This window comes from Rhopalosiphum maidis, chromosome 2, assembly GCF_003676215.2.
Source record: "Rhopalosiphum maidis isolate BTI-1 chromosome 2, ASM367621v3, whole genome shotgun sequence".
In the NCBI taxonomy this organism is placed as follows: domain Eukaryota; kingdom Metazoa; phylum Arthropoda; class Insecta; order Hemiptera; family Aphididae; genus Rhopalosiphum; species Rhopalosiphum maidis.
In genome coordinates, this window is record NC_040878.1 from 6,865,859 (window position 1) to 6,882,968 (window position 17,110).

At 28.2% G+C, this 17,110-nt stretch overlaps 1 protein-coding gene across 1 annotated transcript; it reads right to left on the minus strand.

The window, feature by feature from the left end:
* Positions 1-14,690: 14,690 nt before the first annotated feature.
* Positions 14,691-16,871, minus strand: LOC113553788 (dnaJ homolog subfamily C member 9-like). The gene is made up of 5 exons (XM_026957315.2): positions 16,536-16,871; positions 16,279-16,431; positions 15,465-15,590; positions 15,184-15,395; positions 14,691-15,110 (listed from the first exon to the last, which is right to left on the minus strand). Exons 1-5 carry the CDS (start codon positions 16,627-16,629, stop codon positions 14,922-14,924), a joined length of 774 nt encoding a protein of 257 aa, XP_026813116.1. The 5' UTR covers positions 16,630-16,871; the 3' UTR covers positions 14,691-14,921.
* Between the last annotated feature and the right edge of the window lie 239 nt (positions 16,872-17,110).

Below are 17,110 nucleotides of genomic sequence, written 5' to 3' on the forward strand. Positions count from 1 at the left end.
CAGTAAAATTGTATCCAATAGAAGTGTTATATAAAGAGTCTTTTTAAGTTTCAGACTTCCAGTCCTTGGGAATTTATATAAGTAGCCTTTAACATTCTTGAGATCAAGGTAAAAATGTCGGTACCTACCATGTATTTCATCGTTGTTTAATCAAACCGACAGCGGTCCTGTAAATATACAAGTAAACAGTGGTGAGCTGGTGAAAAACATCTTTTCTTTTCAATTTCCAAACAAGTATTATTGATTTTACTCTACTCATCTTTTGTTGACTAACGCCGTCTTTGATTTTTATGTATTTTTAGTTATTTTCTTTTTATACACCTTTACAACCTGCAGAGTTTTACATGAGAATTACGACGGTAAATGTATAGGCCTATAGTACCCCACTTGGCAATAAAGGGTATTCATAAGTCAAATGAACATTTTTATCACACTTTTATTATTTCTTCAATGAATAGGCTGTAAGTATTATAGTGACGTCGGAAATTGAATTCATTACATTGACTCATGGTTTCTAAAACTTCCAACTTGAAAATCAATGTTATCACTTTTAAATATTATGTTCAACTACATAACATATAATTATTGCTATTCATTAAATACTTTGTTTACATGTTATACAACTTTATATAGACAATATATGTGTTACTTTTCCTCTATTGTCACAGTGTCAAGTGCCTCTGAACAGTCTAAACTAAAATCAGGGAATAAACCACACAGAATGAAAAATCTCATTACAGTTTACAAAAATAACAATTTAACATAAAATTATTGTCAATATAAAGCTAACAAATTGTTATTTGTTGAAAATATTGTATAATTCAATAATATTTACCTGTCAATTTTTCAGTCATCAAAAATAATTTTGTTTGGTTAAATTTACAAATAATTTTATAAAGTTAACAATTTATATTTTGTAAAATGAATATGTCTGCCATCTAAATTGTAAATACTTTCATTATTATTAATTAACAGTCAGTAAAAAGTGTAGTTAATTTAAAGAAATTTAATCATTAGTTTAAAACTTTATTAGGCAGGTGATAAACTTTCAAAAACAATAAATGACTTCAAAAAATTTGTATATTCCAGTAAAACCAAGTTCTTCATTAAAAATGTGTTCGTCTTTAGCCCCTCAAATTCTTAACTTTACTCTATGTTACGCGTATGGTGTCAAACTGTATATCCAATTATTAGTTTTTAAATTATTAAAACTTGGAAAACTTGAAAGACATCTAGCTTAATATATTTTTTATTTTATGACATAATCATATAATATTATTAAGTATTATCTATATATTCTATATAAATAAAAATATACATACATTTAAGTTTCTTAAAAAGTATACACTAATCATAAAAAAACATAAATGCGAGTTCTGTTTTTCTTATATGTAGTCTCTTCCATTATTATTATATCCACTGTCTTTTTTCAGGAAAATATTCAAGGGTAGGATTTTAAAATAAAATAGGCTCTTTATAAATTAAATTAAAAACATTTTTTTTATTATTTTTAAAGTTTTCCTAACAACATTTTCTAAACTTAGGCATATACGACAATTACAATTTTTTTATATTAGAACAACATAAAAATGCTCGGGAACATTGTTTTGATTTTTTTAAATTTAAGTCTAAGTTGAACAATTTTAAAACTGCTCACATAGTATTAACATAATTAACATAATTTATATTTCAACAAATGTTTATGTATATTATAATATATATATATATATATATATATATATATATGGGTATTCTGCGATATTCTGTGATATGTATCTAAATTTTATTTTTAGCATCTTGACAAAAGCTTATATATAATTTGCTTATAATTATTTCTATTGTTTGTGTCTGTTTTGAAGTGCTGTGAATAAATTTACTGATATGTAAAACTGTTATCATTATAGATTTAATATTAGGTATGATTAATGTTTATAGTATATAATATAACGTGTTGCGTATAAATACTATGTTCAGTTGTCCGATAAGCTGTCAACTACAGCTTATAACAGTTATAAGTTATAACTTATAACTGGTTGCTGGAACATAATATAGCTACTTTGTCAATTGTTTGGTCTATACGCGACTCCAGCACTTGCAATTACAACTCGTTTAGATATCGTGGAACGTGTATATACCAAGCAAAAAAGGGAAAATAACAATTAAAATAATAAGCCATAAGTCCGTAAGCCGTGAAATTATATAGAATATAAGATAATGTGATTTGTTAGTCAAGTGTTGTATGTTGTTTACTTAAAACAGTATATAATAAAATGAAAATAACACGATAACGTTTTTTCCTTTTTGACACGATTTAGCCCTCAACACACTTAAACGTTAAGTTTAAGTTTAAAAAAATATGAAACCGTGTGAATATCCAATAGAGTTTAATCAAATTTTAAAATATTGTAATGAAATATGATAATATCAAACTAAGAATATTTATTTTTTGTAAACAGATATCTTTATTTTGTTTATATAATACGATTCTCAAATTGTCAATATTATTACTCTTGGCCGTGTGGTAAAAAATAAAAATAATTTACGTAGTTATATTAGTTCAATGCGTTGAGCCATTTGTTTTTCCATCAAAAATATTTTGTTCTTATTATGTAAGTTTCCTCGCCATCATTTATCTTAGTTAGGAATTTTTCTCTTGTATTATTTTCTTCGTCTGAATTGTTGTCTGTTAAGTTTTCCGAGTACATTTTTGTGATAATATATCGCCGTAATGGTGAACTATACATTCTATCTAAAATATATTTTTAAAATTATTTTTACAGTATTAATAATAATATTATTTATAAGTATATATAACTATTTCTTGAATAATTGAATATTTCCATGTAACGTATGGCTATAACACTTGTAACTTATAAGTGTATTTATGCTAGAATAAACTGTAATATTGAATACTTTGAAAAAACCACGAATCAATTTTAATGATTACATTAATTTATTTGTTTTACGGTTGAAAATGATTGTCATTATTGATAGATCATAGATATACCTACTTCCTAGTTCCTACATTAAAATATATTAATTATGCGCCGCTTACCTAAGTGGTTATTGATTAATTCTTGTTTCGAATTTTACCATTGTATTTATTATAATACTATATTACGTGGTATTGACAATTTTACACAAATATTATTTATAATTAGTTAAACAATAATTTAAAGAATACAATCTATAAAAAATTAAGTTCTATATATTAATAAGTTGTAATATATTGGTATAAACGGTATATATTACGTATTTTTATTAAAATGAAAAATTTTGTTTAAGAATTCAGTTTGGGTTATGGTCACAATAATATGATACGTATATCGTAAATTCATATTATGTGAATTCTAAAATATGCGTATACGTTACGGATGTGGTGAAAATGATCGGCCCTTCCTTCGCCCCTTCCCATCAGTCATAAACATATTGTTATACCGCGATATAACATTCCGCCGCCGACTCTCATTGATCTCATTGAACGCGGCTTCCTCTCGATCACTCGCCCTTTCTCATCGCGCCGTTTAAATGCAACAATTAATGGCGTTAGTAGAGCTACTTTGGAAGACGTTGTATGTATTTGGCTTTAATTTCCCATTGGCTATGTAACGGGGGAGGGGTGATATGTGGATATGGAGAGTTTTTGTGAAAGAAGAAGCCAAAAAGGCGGTGCGGCGTCGTGTGTGCGGTTTCGGTAAGAAAAAATAAAACGAAGAAAGAGATGAAAACCGTTTAAACAATATTATTCTTATATTTCTTTTTATTATTATTATTTTTTGTGAAACACGCGGCGTGTACAAGGGGATGCCGCGATACTTATCTGTTTCTCCATCCCACACCGTCTTTCTTTACACAACAAACCCAATTTCAAAAACCCGCAGGTTCAACATGGCAAATAATAATTTTAAAGGGTCAATAATAAATGGACCGCTCGCAGAGTCTGTAAATGATTTTTTTCCCTTCCACTTGGTGATCGTCGGAGTATGTTTGACAACATTCACAAATCACATTACCAGTATTCCCCATTACGTTGAGTGTGTGTGTGTGTGTGTGTGTGTGTGTGTGTGTGTGTCCGCGCGCGCGCACTGGTCTCAGACGTAGGTATACACGGATGAGTCGTCTTCCCTTTTTATTATTATTACTTTTATTGCTATTACTATGATTTATTATGTGGAGTCATAATATTGTCTCTGGGTCGTGTTCGCTTTTATATTGTCTGCAGTTGCAAAATGTATGTAGGCGATTCGGTTCAACAAAATAGCTCAACAGGACAAACACCTGTATAATAATTAATGTTCAAATCTGCCACACTCATAAATAACTGATGATATTACTACGATTAGTTATTTATCACAATAAATGCCACAGACACTCAATTGAATTTATGTTTAGTTGAATTTCCCAGCCTATTTATATACAGATATAATATAAATATATAATATTATAATGTCATAAATAAAAATGTAAAACGACAGTAATATAACATTTAACATTTTCATATTAGGCTATAGGTATTAGGTACCTATAATAAATATTGTATATTATGTATCATTATGTTTAATTTAGTTAGTATGTAACTTTTGGTTTTGAACGATAAATAGGTACTTAACTATATATTTTTATACTTAAAATTAAGATCATATAAATCAAGGATCTCATATCACACATATAACAATAATATTTTAATATACATTATAGACAATATAAGAATATTCTCAACTTTTTATTGTGTAAAATGTAGTGCCCTAAAACCACATCACACAATAAATTCTTTAAAATCATTATGTTGTCAACTTACTGTACAACTACATACTATTGAATAATATTTATCATCAATATAAAACGATAACCTGCAGGATACATATATTATGTATAAAGTATGACGTATAGCAGTGGCGTACGCAGGATTTTTTTTAGGGAAGTGTCACATCATAATTATATGCACGAATTGGCCCTTTTTTTCTAGTCCTTGTTTCATAATTTGAACAGATACTTATATAGAGTGTCATATCTCCCTGACACCCCCTCCTGCGTAAGCCACTGACGTATAGTATTTGTTTAACGTAGTATATAGTATGAATAAGCGCATTAATAGACAAACCGTATTGCCGCCTTGGTATTAGGTGATTAATAACAGGCAAGTCTGGGCAATTTAATGATATTTTTTTATTGAGTTGAATTAAGTTGGGTTGAAAGAAACAATTTTAAAAATATTTAAGTTTATATAGTTACCTATTGATTATTATTATTTTTTAACTTAGTTAAAAGTAGGTTAGAAACCTAAAATTAATTAACTTCTGTTAAGTTATTTTTTTTTAATATTCAAATAACCAATACATAATTTAAAATATTAAAATTCATGAATATCATTGAACCATGCGTAAATCTAACGTATTTATTAAGGGGGTGGGGCTTTTATATTATAAACATGTTATTAATTATAATATAGCAGGTAATAGTACTGTTGAACTATGTAGTTCGTCGCATATTAATTTTTATCGAAAATAAAATATAATGTTTCAATAAAAATATTAAAAAATTAAAAACTATTGGTACATAAAAAAAATTAACACTATTTATTTAAGTTAATAAATTTTAATTATTATAAATAATTGAAAAATATCAATTTTTTTAAATATTTGTATAAACATACCGATTCAAAATTATAAAGCAAAATCTAATTTTATTTTTATTTTTTAAAACCTATCAATCAAAATCAGATTAAAATGAGGTGATCTTGCAGGAATATATAGTTAACATTTCAATGTATCGAAGTTTAAATGCGAACTATTACGAGTTTACGACAAGAACGATGATGCGCATCTGCATAGGTGGCGATGGGAGGCTTAGGGGCTTAGCCCCCCCCCCCAAAAATAGAAAGCCCCCAAAATTATTAAACATTTTTCAAAGTCATGTGCCCAGCCGTACGTCGGACTTATTTTACAAAAATTTCCAAAATCTTGGAACTTTGCAAAATAATTTTTTTTCCCGAAATTTAGTTAATATAATAATTATTACAACATATAAAGTATCATCGGCGCTGTACCGGGCGACCGTCGCGACAAATTGAAAAATAAAATAACTCTTCAATATTATACATTGAAAAAAGATATAAATATCAGTATTGAGAATGTTATTAATATATTTTCTAATTAAAATAGGTTTATTATACTAAAATAATAAAATATTTATTGTATTATAAATTAATGATTTTAAAGTACATATGTAGTTATAGTAATGCGTATTTAGTAGGTTTTCTTTTTAGTTGGTAATTATTAGTTGGTTATTTATTAGTTAACACGTATTGAAGATAATACAGTGGACGCCGCTTATAAGACTCATTTTGGGACTAGCACAAAGCGACTCTTATAATCAAATGAATTTTATAGGCCAAGTGGGAAAAAAAAATTGAATTACATATTTATGAATTTTATTAAATAATATTTTGCTTTAATTTTAATTTACTTTAATACATATAATATTACATATTACATATCTATTATTGAATAAATTTAATAATTCTGATAAAAAAATTAAAATTTTAATATATATACATACTATAAAAATTATTATATATTAATAAAAAAATATAAAAGATGTATGATGTATTTATTATTTATGAAAAAAAATTGTAATTTTGGTTTGTTTTGAGTATTCATGTTTCGAAAATATATTTCTCGTACTCATATTACAATAATAATAATTGCAAAAAATGTGAAATGCGATAAAATTTGTTGTAAATACACACATTAAAAAGCATGAATTGAAACCAGAAATAATCTAAATTTAATGATGATTTTTTGAGTATTCTGGTACAAAAAATTCGAATTTAAGGCGAGTGATCATGAGTTATATTTATTTAAAGTTTAGACAAGCGGAGTAGTGGACAAACATTTTACGGGGTAACCTCGTACCAATCCACTTCACGCAACTAAACTTCAAATACTTATAATTAATAAGCTACTCGCCCTAAATTCGAATTTTATGTATCAAAATACTCAGAAAATTATTCTGCTTTGGAATATGAAATTAAAATTCTATGTTTTCATTCAAAAAAGTAAAAAACTTAAAAAATATAAGGATAAAAATATTTAAAATATAATTTTTCAATAAAAACGTTGTTTTTTTAACAACTTGAAACTAAGTAAAAAAATATTTTCAAAAATATGAATACTTTTTGAAATAATGAGTGTTTTATGATAAAAGAATCACCTCGTATAAATTCTATCTATGGAGAAGCGGAGAACATTGCAAAGCGGTGATAATGTAGAATGTGTATAGTACGTACTTTTGCTTACGGAGAGGAAAGTTAATAATTTGTTATTTAGGAGACTTAAGGAGAAGCTTAACTAGGATCCTTCTGTGTTTTTATATGTTTTCTATGTTGACGACATGATTATAGCTGACTGCAATTTATAGATACCTTCATAAAATTATAACATTAATACATGATGGTTACGCGTGTCTCACTACTCTCATGCTATACGTCCACATGCAAAACGTTTTAAGTATTTTTAAATTTTTTTGAAATTTCTAGAGAGGTTAAAGCTCTCTAGATGCCATAACTACACCGTCTATTTCTACAAAAGAACATAATATGAAGCTATGAATGATAAAACCTTTAACTTATGAAATGACTGATATATCTTATCTTAACGCATTGTCCGGGGCGTAATTTTTGGGAAATGGTTGTTATATTTCATTAGACCAAAAATGATCAAGAAAAATTTTGTTGGAAAGTGAGTATTCGTAATTCGCACTTGTATACGCCGACACGATAATTGTTTGATCGAGAATCTAACTGCAGAGTGCAGTAGGTTGACAGATATGGATAAATCAAACATTGTATGCTGAATGTTGATAATGGAAGTTTCCTAAGGCTGACCAAAAGAAACTGTCACGGTTATTAGCTTCCCAATTTCGTGGTTTATAATATAAAGTATGTTAGTCATGGTTCGCCTTGGCAGAGTTTATTACTTTTCTACACTGGTTTAGTATTTAACGAAATTTTTCCGTCTAAACTGACAACTATTATTATAGGATTCGGACTATTCGGAGACTTAGTCGCTTGGTATCGCATGGAACCGTTTGACTATTTGGTACTACGATATAATATGTATCAAGTACTTTTTAATTTTATTATTTTTTATAAATATCATAATCACTAATCTCTATAAATATAAAATACCCTCCACTCTCCGGCGCTGAAATTTTCGGTTATTATCATAACCTTTTTGTTCCAATACTTATTGATTGGAAAGTTGTTGTAAACTTTTATTCACTCAAAACACAATATTACATTATTCGGTAACGAAAAAATTATCAAAATCAAAAATTAAAATATAAAAGTATTTGTTGTATTACAGTGACACGTATTTAAGGAATAAAAATATGTTCCCGTTTCTAAAAAAAACGTTCACTATTTAGAAGCACCCTATTTATATAATGTACCTATATCAATCGAATTCACTATCACCTTTGGTCTAGAACAAGGGTTTTCAAGTTATGTCCCCTTTGTCCTTATAATTTGAGACCAGCGAACATATTTTAAGAGATTTAAAAAATATAATAGGAAGCCCACTGCCTAAAAATATTAAATACCTCCGGTTTAAAGACTCAACCACAAGTAAGTCGTCGGATGTCAACTAGTCGTATTGAGTCCTAAATCTTAATCTATATGATGTGTAATAGCGTATAACAGTACGTGTGAAATATTCAAATAACCGTGGCGGATGTCGGATTCGCGCCGCGGCCCGCGGATACTGCTGCAGCTTCTGCTCCGCCGCCGAACCGACAAGTCCGTTTGTATATGGGTGCACAATACGTTTTTGGAATTTTGGCTGTAAACAACAATGTAACTGGTATAAAAATACACACGTTTACGCCCGTTTTGACGTTTTGTGTACGATTTTTCTTTCGTTTTTGCAAAACACTCGCGATGACCTGTCAGACCCTCCACGTAGCGGCGTTGTTGTGTCCCTTTTACGCACTATATTCAATAATAACTCATCAATGCATGTATACACACGACACACGCACATAATAACGTATATATATATATATAAATATATTTAATACATAGGTATACGATGTGTATGGGCATTGGGCACTGACCTGTGTATACATGTACGAATATAATGTATAGGTACGATGAATATAATACCACGAGTCACAGAGCCATTGTGATTGTTATATACGCACTGCACATTGTTGATTGTTGTTGTTATTACAGTAGGCTTCGGAGGCTGAGGGGAAACCGCAGGGCTCGGACACATATATTATTATTATTATTATTATTAGTAGTAGTAGTAGTAATATCCTATCTTTCTATATTATATGTTAGGTTGTGTGACGTACGTACTATGTATAGATCAATATATAAATATATATATAATACCATATGGATATATATATAGGAAAACGCCACCAATCAATGATCCGAGACAAACCGTGGACCAGACCAACCGCCCTGAGCTAAATACCGCCGATATCTAGAATACAATGAAACGCGAATAATACGCGCGGCGGAAGATTTATAATATATTGATCTCCCGTGTTTGTGTAGGCGATTTAACTTTTTTTTCTTTTAAATTGATCGAATGTACCCACATAATAACAACGTGTATTATAGTAATAATTCTATTGACGCTGACCCGAATTATCTGTAGGCTTGATTTGGCACATTGTTCGTCCGATATGTTCGGTAGAAATTATTATAAGATTTTATGGACTCTTATTACATATAATGTAATCATACCTATCCGTGGTGGAATTCCGCGGTAAAAGTTATTTTAAAGGAATAATAATTGTGCGAATTTTCTTTTCTTTGCAGCCGATCGTTCTTACATGAGTTAACACACCGCATTACAGACATATTACGCCGCCTGTAAATACAATCTTATGTTTAGTTTAAGTGATACTGCACCACGTGTCCGCGTTGATATACTTCTTTCGACTCTCACAAAAAGAAAAGTAACCAAGTGGTATATAGTCCTATTATAGGGCCATAGGATTACCTATATAGAGTATCTATATAGCCATATAGGCTATAGAATATATTGTATAGATTATAATTATCTATATATATGTTCAGTGTCGGACTTAAGGGTCCTTTAGAAATATATTAATAAAAACTGCTTTTCAAAATGTATAAAGTACGGTTCCGATGCACATTATCACTTTATACATCCTTAACAATAAAGAGTAACATACAGTGGCTGATGTAAAATACCTAACCTTGGGGAAGAAGTGCACAATTTATCATATTATTATCTTCATATCAGATATAATTTTGTAAACACAATATTTGGGATTTGATTTTAGGCCTTACATACATAATATGACTGTTAAGCGGGGCTCGGGACCTTCGGGCCCCTCGGCACCCTTAAATCCGCCACTGATAACAAAATATTAATTTCCAAGTTACTTTACCTACCTCATAATAATATTCTTAAAAGTCTATTTCTATCTAAGCCTTAAAATAAATAAATCATATTTTATACACGAAATAGGAATAAATATATATAAATATCGTATTTCTTCACGTTGATCCATTTTGTGTCTTTTTTTTGGTACTTGGCCGGGGGTTTGGGCTTCGAAAAGTTAAGGACCTCTAGCTAGCTGCCTAGTTTGCCTTGTTAGCTTGGAAGTTAAGCACTGTTTATGTTATAGATTAAATATGCATATATCAACAATAATAAATAACAAGCCAAATTTAATTTTTTTAAAGGAATCTTACCGGTTATATTATTATGTATATTATATATATATATATGTATAGTTATTGTTATTTTTCATGTTATCAACGGAAATTAGAAATAAAAAAATTCATATTTCGTATTTTCAAGAAAAAATTCGTATGTAAACAAGCATGTGTAATGTATCAACATTCAAGAATTAATGTATGGTGGATAAAAAATAACCTATAACGTTTATAATATAACGTATAACCTTTACTTAATAGGTCCTTTAAATAACAGTGAAACCCTAATCAAAGTCGGTTCGTAGATTAACGTGATTTTTGCTAACATATAAGCAAATGTTTCCTTTTTAACATCTAGTTTTTACATATACTATAGTAGGAAGAACTTACGTCCATAAGTACCGTTCCCTGTATGAGAATCCACGTTTGCAGTGGGGTCTAGAGTCTAGACCTCCCCTCCGGATCAAGTGTTAGGCTATGATATATTATTCGCTCGGGACGCTCGGGTTTTGACTAGCTCACTAGCTGTTTTGACTGTTACGAGTATTACAATATTTAAACGCGGAATACGCTTACACATACATTTCATGATTTCAATCGTAGATACTAGATATATGTCCATATATTTAAATTTTTGTTACGGCTATTTAAATAATTATATCTTCTCCGAAATGACGACGTTTGCGATATCTATTATTGGTATTTGGTGCTTGGTGATAATAATAGCATTCGGCAGTTCGAACTTCGAAGAACGTACGTAATGATATACAGCGATAAACTGACAAATTACTATAATGACAATCGGTATAAATTGAACATCTGTAAATATTCAATATTCAGCCATCATTCATCCGTGCCCGTCAATCGTGTAAATTGTAATCATTTTGTTGTACAATTTAGTTACCAGTTACGAGTGTATTAATATTATTCTTTTAACCTAAGATTACTTGTATTTAAACTCAAACAATATTTAAAATTCAGATTAGTTAAATGACTTAAATGTATAACAAATATTTCAAGTTATTTTATTATAGTGTTATATATAGTGTTGAATGTTGATCTATATTATTTTTCACATGATACCTATGTAGTTAATTTAAAATTTCAACATATTCTTTGAAATTTAGATATTAAATTTATGTCAATTATTATTATATGGGTTCTTTTAACATCTCTTTTTTCTTATTTTTATTTGATTCGTTCAATCTATACAATTTCAATACAACAAGCATAAGTGATGGTACAGAATTAGGTATAAAAGATATACAATTTACTATTTGGGTGAAGAAGTCACCCACTGGGGCAACACTCTGACGATTGGATTAGTTTAAGAGGTTAGTATTACTATTTTCTTTTTATCTTTGGAGATTTCCGGGCATTGGGTTTTTTGCTAGTAAGTTTGGATGATCAGGAAGACTCTCTTCTTTGTAGTATCATTTATAGGATCTAGGGCGGTTTCATGAATTGATTTAGTTTTAGGTTAGCGTGGACTAGCTGTTTTGATTCGAAACATAGAAGGGAGCGGTTGTAATTACTAATTAGGCTTAAGGTTTTGTTTTGGAATTGAAATATTTGAATTTTTTGATTAAGTCCCGGATTTGGGCACAATTCGTCAATACGTATCACCATTTACCAATAAAATAATAAGCAATGGTAATAGCATATAAGCGCCGGTGCGATATATGCACCCCGCCACAGCAATAACCTACTAGAAGGTTAATATTATATGATTGATAATATATTATGAATTATGATAGCTGATAGCATTATAATATAAAAACAGAATTATCTATTATACATAGTTGTATATTAAAATTTATATTCATAGTTCATACCAATGATAATGTAATATGTATTTTGTAATACCTATATATTATCAGACGCCTTTGGATTTGCTAGAATACTATATTACTACTTAAATGCTTATTATATTATCTGCTTTTACACATTTAAGTAAGTGCTGACATTGATTATAAATACTATATTATAGTAATTAGTATTTTATAATCTATGGTGCTGATTATTATTTTAAAACACATAATATAATTCCATTTACTTCACTTAACTATATATGTAATATATGCTAATTATTTAAGTAAATCTCTTGTTATGATCAATATTGACAATATATAGGTAATATTATAATTTATAATCATATTATATCAATTTAGAGTTGGTTTATCTAACAAAAAAAAAAAAAAAAATAGTTATAACTACGTATATACGTTATATTATAGTATAATATATCTTTTTTTTTTATTATTATTCTGTTTGAATCGACGACGTCGTAGGGACCGCTTCCGCATTACTTCCACGACGCCGCCATCGTTTATTTGACATCAAGTTAAATAATAAGATACAAATAATAATCGAATTATAGGGGTTGATGGGACAATCCCCCATCTAAACCTCTTACAGAAAAAATTACATTATATTATTATGTGATATGTTCAACCCCATCATGGTCTTGGTGGGCCGATCGGAGTCCGCCGCCCTTGACGTCGCGTTCGGGATATCCTCTTCTAGGGCCTGCCGGAGCCCATATGCTATATACCTATACCACATAATTAAGTATTAAGTATCAAGACCAATTTTATACTTGAGATTTTTATAGGGATTTTAAGTTAAAATTTCGACAAAATTACGTAAATTATTATTTTCTGTATATAGTACATCACTACACCAATGTCGACTTATAAATTAAAAATTAATAATAATATTATATAATAATCTAGCACGTAACGTGGCGTGTCCAGAACTTTTTTTGAGAATGGGCCACAAAAGTTAAGTTCAGAATGGTTTTACCCCTCCCATATTATAATTTGATTTATTCAAGTTTTAGTATTTTTATTCTAAATGACTAATTTCAATATTTTTATAATAAATGGTAGCATACATTTTAATAAAACATAAACTTTATCATAAAATTTACTTTGGTTCTTAGATTAACCATAAAATAAAAATAATTGTAATAGAAAAAATTATGGAAACAAAAACAATATTTAGAAATTTAGAATACAATATCCTGTATAATATAAAATAAACCCACAATTTCCCTTTAAATATTCAAATGTTACATTTTTATTGAAATACCTATTAACTACCTAACCTAATCAAAACAATTTTTTTCTAACTATAAATCATATTTCCATTTTTGGCAGGGGACTTCTATGACTTTCGTTATAACGGAATTTTTGTTGTATTGGCATTCGTTGAAACGGGAATTCACTGTATTAAATTTTAAAATCTTAGGTTAAAACAAAATTATTTTTATGAATTTCTAACTAGTAACCACAATTTAATTTCTAATTTTAAGATTTGTCATTTTTGGGAAACGAACACTTTATCAGACGCCAGTTGTCGTTTGCACTACACTATTGTTTATTTTGACCTTTTTTGTAAACAGTTGCGTATCATTCGATTTTTGGGTTATACATCGTTTGTGCATCGGCTGTTTAAAAGGTCATACAGCATTTGGGTATCAATATCATTTATTAATAGAACTAAAAAAAAAGGTGTATACCAAAAAGTGCTAACTGTTTTTTTTTTACTTTGATCTTAAAATTTGCACATTTCTAAATTTACTCTTGTAATATTTAATTTAAAATAAATATGTATCATATCAATATAGTGTAGTTTATAAGTTAGCAATAACACAACAAGATTAACAACTAAAGTGATACACTGACAAAAAAAAAAAATATATATAATTGTAAAATCAATACCTACCTACATTATTGCTCCTCAGAATTTAAAATTACTAACATATACTTTTAAATATTTAAATTTTTACGTCGATATACAGAATGACATTAAATTGTTATGTTTTTCTTTTTTTATTTAATGATTAAGAATACACAAGATTAAAATAATTTAAAAAATAAACAACTTTGTATTTTTTCAATATTTTTCTCTAACTTGATACAAACAAGAATCATTTTCAATATTTATATAAAAATTAGAACTTATATATATATTTTTTGGTGATTTGGTTGTGATACTATGGATAAATAATGATTTAAAAATATATTACAATCTTGGAACATTCAAAGTTTGTTTATATTAGTATTTACAATAATATTATTTAAAAATTGTGTTTTAAATTTTTACAATTCCTTCACAGGTCTAATATAGTCAATATAGAATATCATGAGATATTTTGTGGGCAAATATATATACAAGATTACATAGAAAATAAACTATAAAATAATTTACAATATTATGTTTTTTTGACATTTTTTTTAGTTTTTTTTGGTTTACAATATTTAGCTTCCATTCTAGCAAAGAAATTGTTCATTTGTTCTTCGCGTTCAGCTGATCGCTTTTTAATTGCAACCATTAAATCATTAGAATTGTTTTTTTCCTCATTTTTCATATCTATTTCGCATTGAGCTTCTTCTCTTTTAGCCTAAAATTAAATAAACATAATATTTAAATTAGAAAATTTTTTTTAAAATATATATGTAAGCCAGTTGATCTACTTTTGCTAATCTTTTTCTTTTTTTTGAAGGAGGTTCATCGCTAAATGCTTTAAACTTTGGTAAATCTTCTTCTTCAATTATTTTTACTAAAATCTCTCGAAGACGATCTTCTTCATACACAGAACTAAATGGAACCATGTTTATGATAAATTCCATATCTCCTTTCCCTGCTAAATATCCTTTTTTAAGGTCTCTCTTTTCATCATCAGAACCTAAAATAAATTTAATAATATTTAAAAAAAACAACGAACATATTATACCTATAATTCAATATATTATACCTTTATACTTTAATTCATAATCTCTGATTTCATTATCAGTAATTTTTCTGAATATTGAACTCCAATAGGTTTCCCAAGGGAAATCTTCTGTAGCTGAGTTGGGGTCAATATCATCACCAACACATCCTAAATAAACAAATAAAATTTTTCATGTAAATTTTTGTAACGTGAATAACTTCATTCTACATCTACTATTTAGAAAAAGTCCAGGTTTTATTTATTGTCAGACATAATTATGTAAATATATAGATTGTTGCCTTCATATAATATGATATGCTTTAAATATGCACCAATTATTACAACAGTTGATGTGGAACAGTCGTCATCTAATACAAAAATATTTTGAGACATAATAGATATTTTACATTTAAAAGAATTATAATTATTTAATGAAACACATTATTTGACTAAAAATTACCCAACATTTAAGTTTTCCAGTCGTAATATTATTGTACTCCCCTATAATTTTGATCTTTTTCATATATATAAATCCATTCTTTAGTATCAACTAATTAATGTTTCTATTAAGTTAGAACTATATAATAGTTCATATTATATATTCGAAAGATGGGAAGAACACTTACTTACAATTTAAGTAGGCAAAACATTATTTGTTTGGGAAATTATTTATAATTATGAATGCTTATAGTTGAATTATTTATTAGTTTAGGTATTACAATAATAATGAGGATAATGAAAAATGTAAATACATACTACCTACCTAATATTTTAACTTATAATTAAAAATTAATAAATAATAAACAAATAAAACTAAGAATAATTTAAAATTTTAATATTACAATCCTAAACTTACCTGTGTCATCATAAAGTTTCCTTTTATCAGTATCATTTAATAAGGCATGTATTCGACTTATGACTTTAAATTTTTCAGTAGCTTCAGATTTTTCCTTCTCAGTTACTTTATCAGGATGGTATTTCATCGACAGCACATAATACGCTTTGCGAACTTCATCAAACCGCAACAATTAATAAATAGGTAAAATAAAAAAATTTTCGTATGATTAAATGTAAATTTGTAAACACAAATAACATAAGAGCTCAATATCTAACCTTCTTTGTCTGTAGCATTCTTGCTTGTATTCAACACTTCATATAGATTGTCAGTACCGAAATATTTACGGCAAAGTTCCAATAACGTGGTCATGTTGAAATCGCGCACACAATTTAAAAAAAATAGAATTACAAGTGATATCTATTACTTGTACTGAACTCGAGTAAATTTGCTAAGATAATATTATGAGCGAATTAACCGACGTAAGGATGGAGCAAATGATTTGTAGTTTCAACTTAACTTAACGTTAAGTCAAAAATGAACAGTCACAAAGAATAATGAATGTGGAAGAATGAATATTGAACAATAAAGTTAGATACTGGAACTGGATAGTGGATGATGATTTGATAAATAATGATGATCAAATTGATTGAAATGGCGGGTAAAACAGTTAAAGAAACATGTGTTTAAGCGTTTCACGATCTCTTACTCTCTTCCATGATGACGGCTTGACGAATGATGCTTTTTATTTCCCCAAGCAGATATGTATACCGACTACCGGGTTTGGTTACCATAGTGTACTAAATTGGAAATATTCTGAAATATCTTGAATATTGATAATAACCGGCCGTGA

Excerpts from the sequence above, each read along its gene's own strand:
- LOC113553788 (XM_026957315.2), bottom strand. The coding sequence starts at position 16,629 with ATGACCACGTTATTGGAACTTTGCCGTAAATATTTCGGTACTGACAAT. Across the intron at positions 15,591-16,278 it reads GAAACTTTATGATGACACAG|GATGTGTTGGTGATGATATT; the intron begins GTAAGTTTAGGA and ends TTGTTTATTTAG. Across the intron at positions 15,396-15,464 it reads TTATGAATTAAAGTATAAAG|GTTCTGATGATGAAAAGAGA; the intron begins GTATAATATATT and ends AATTTATTTTAG.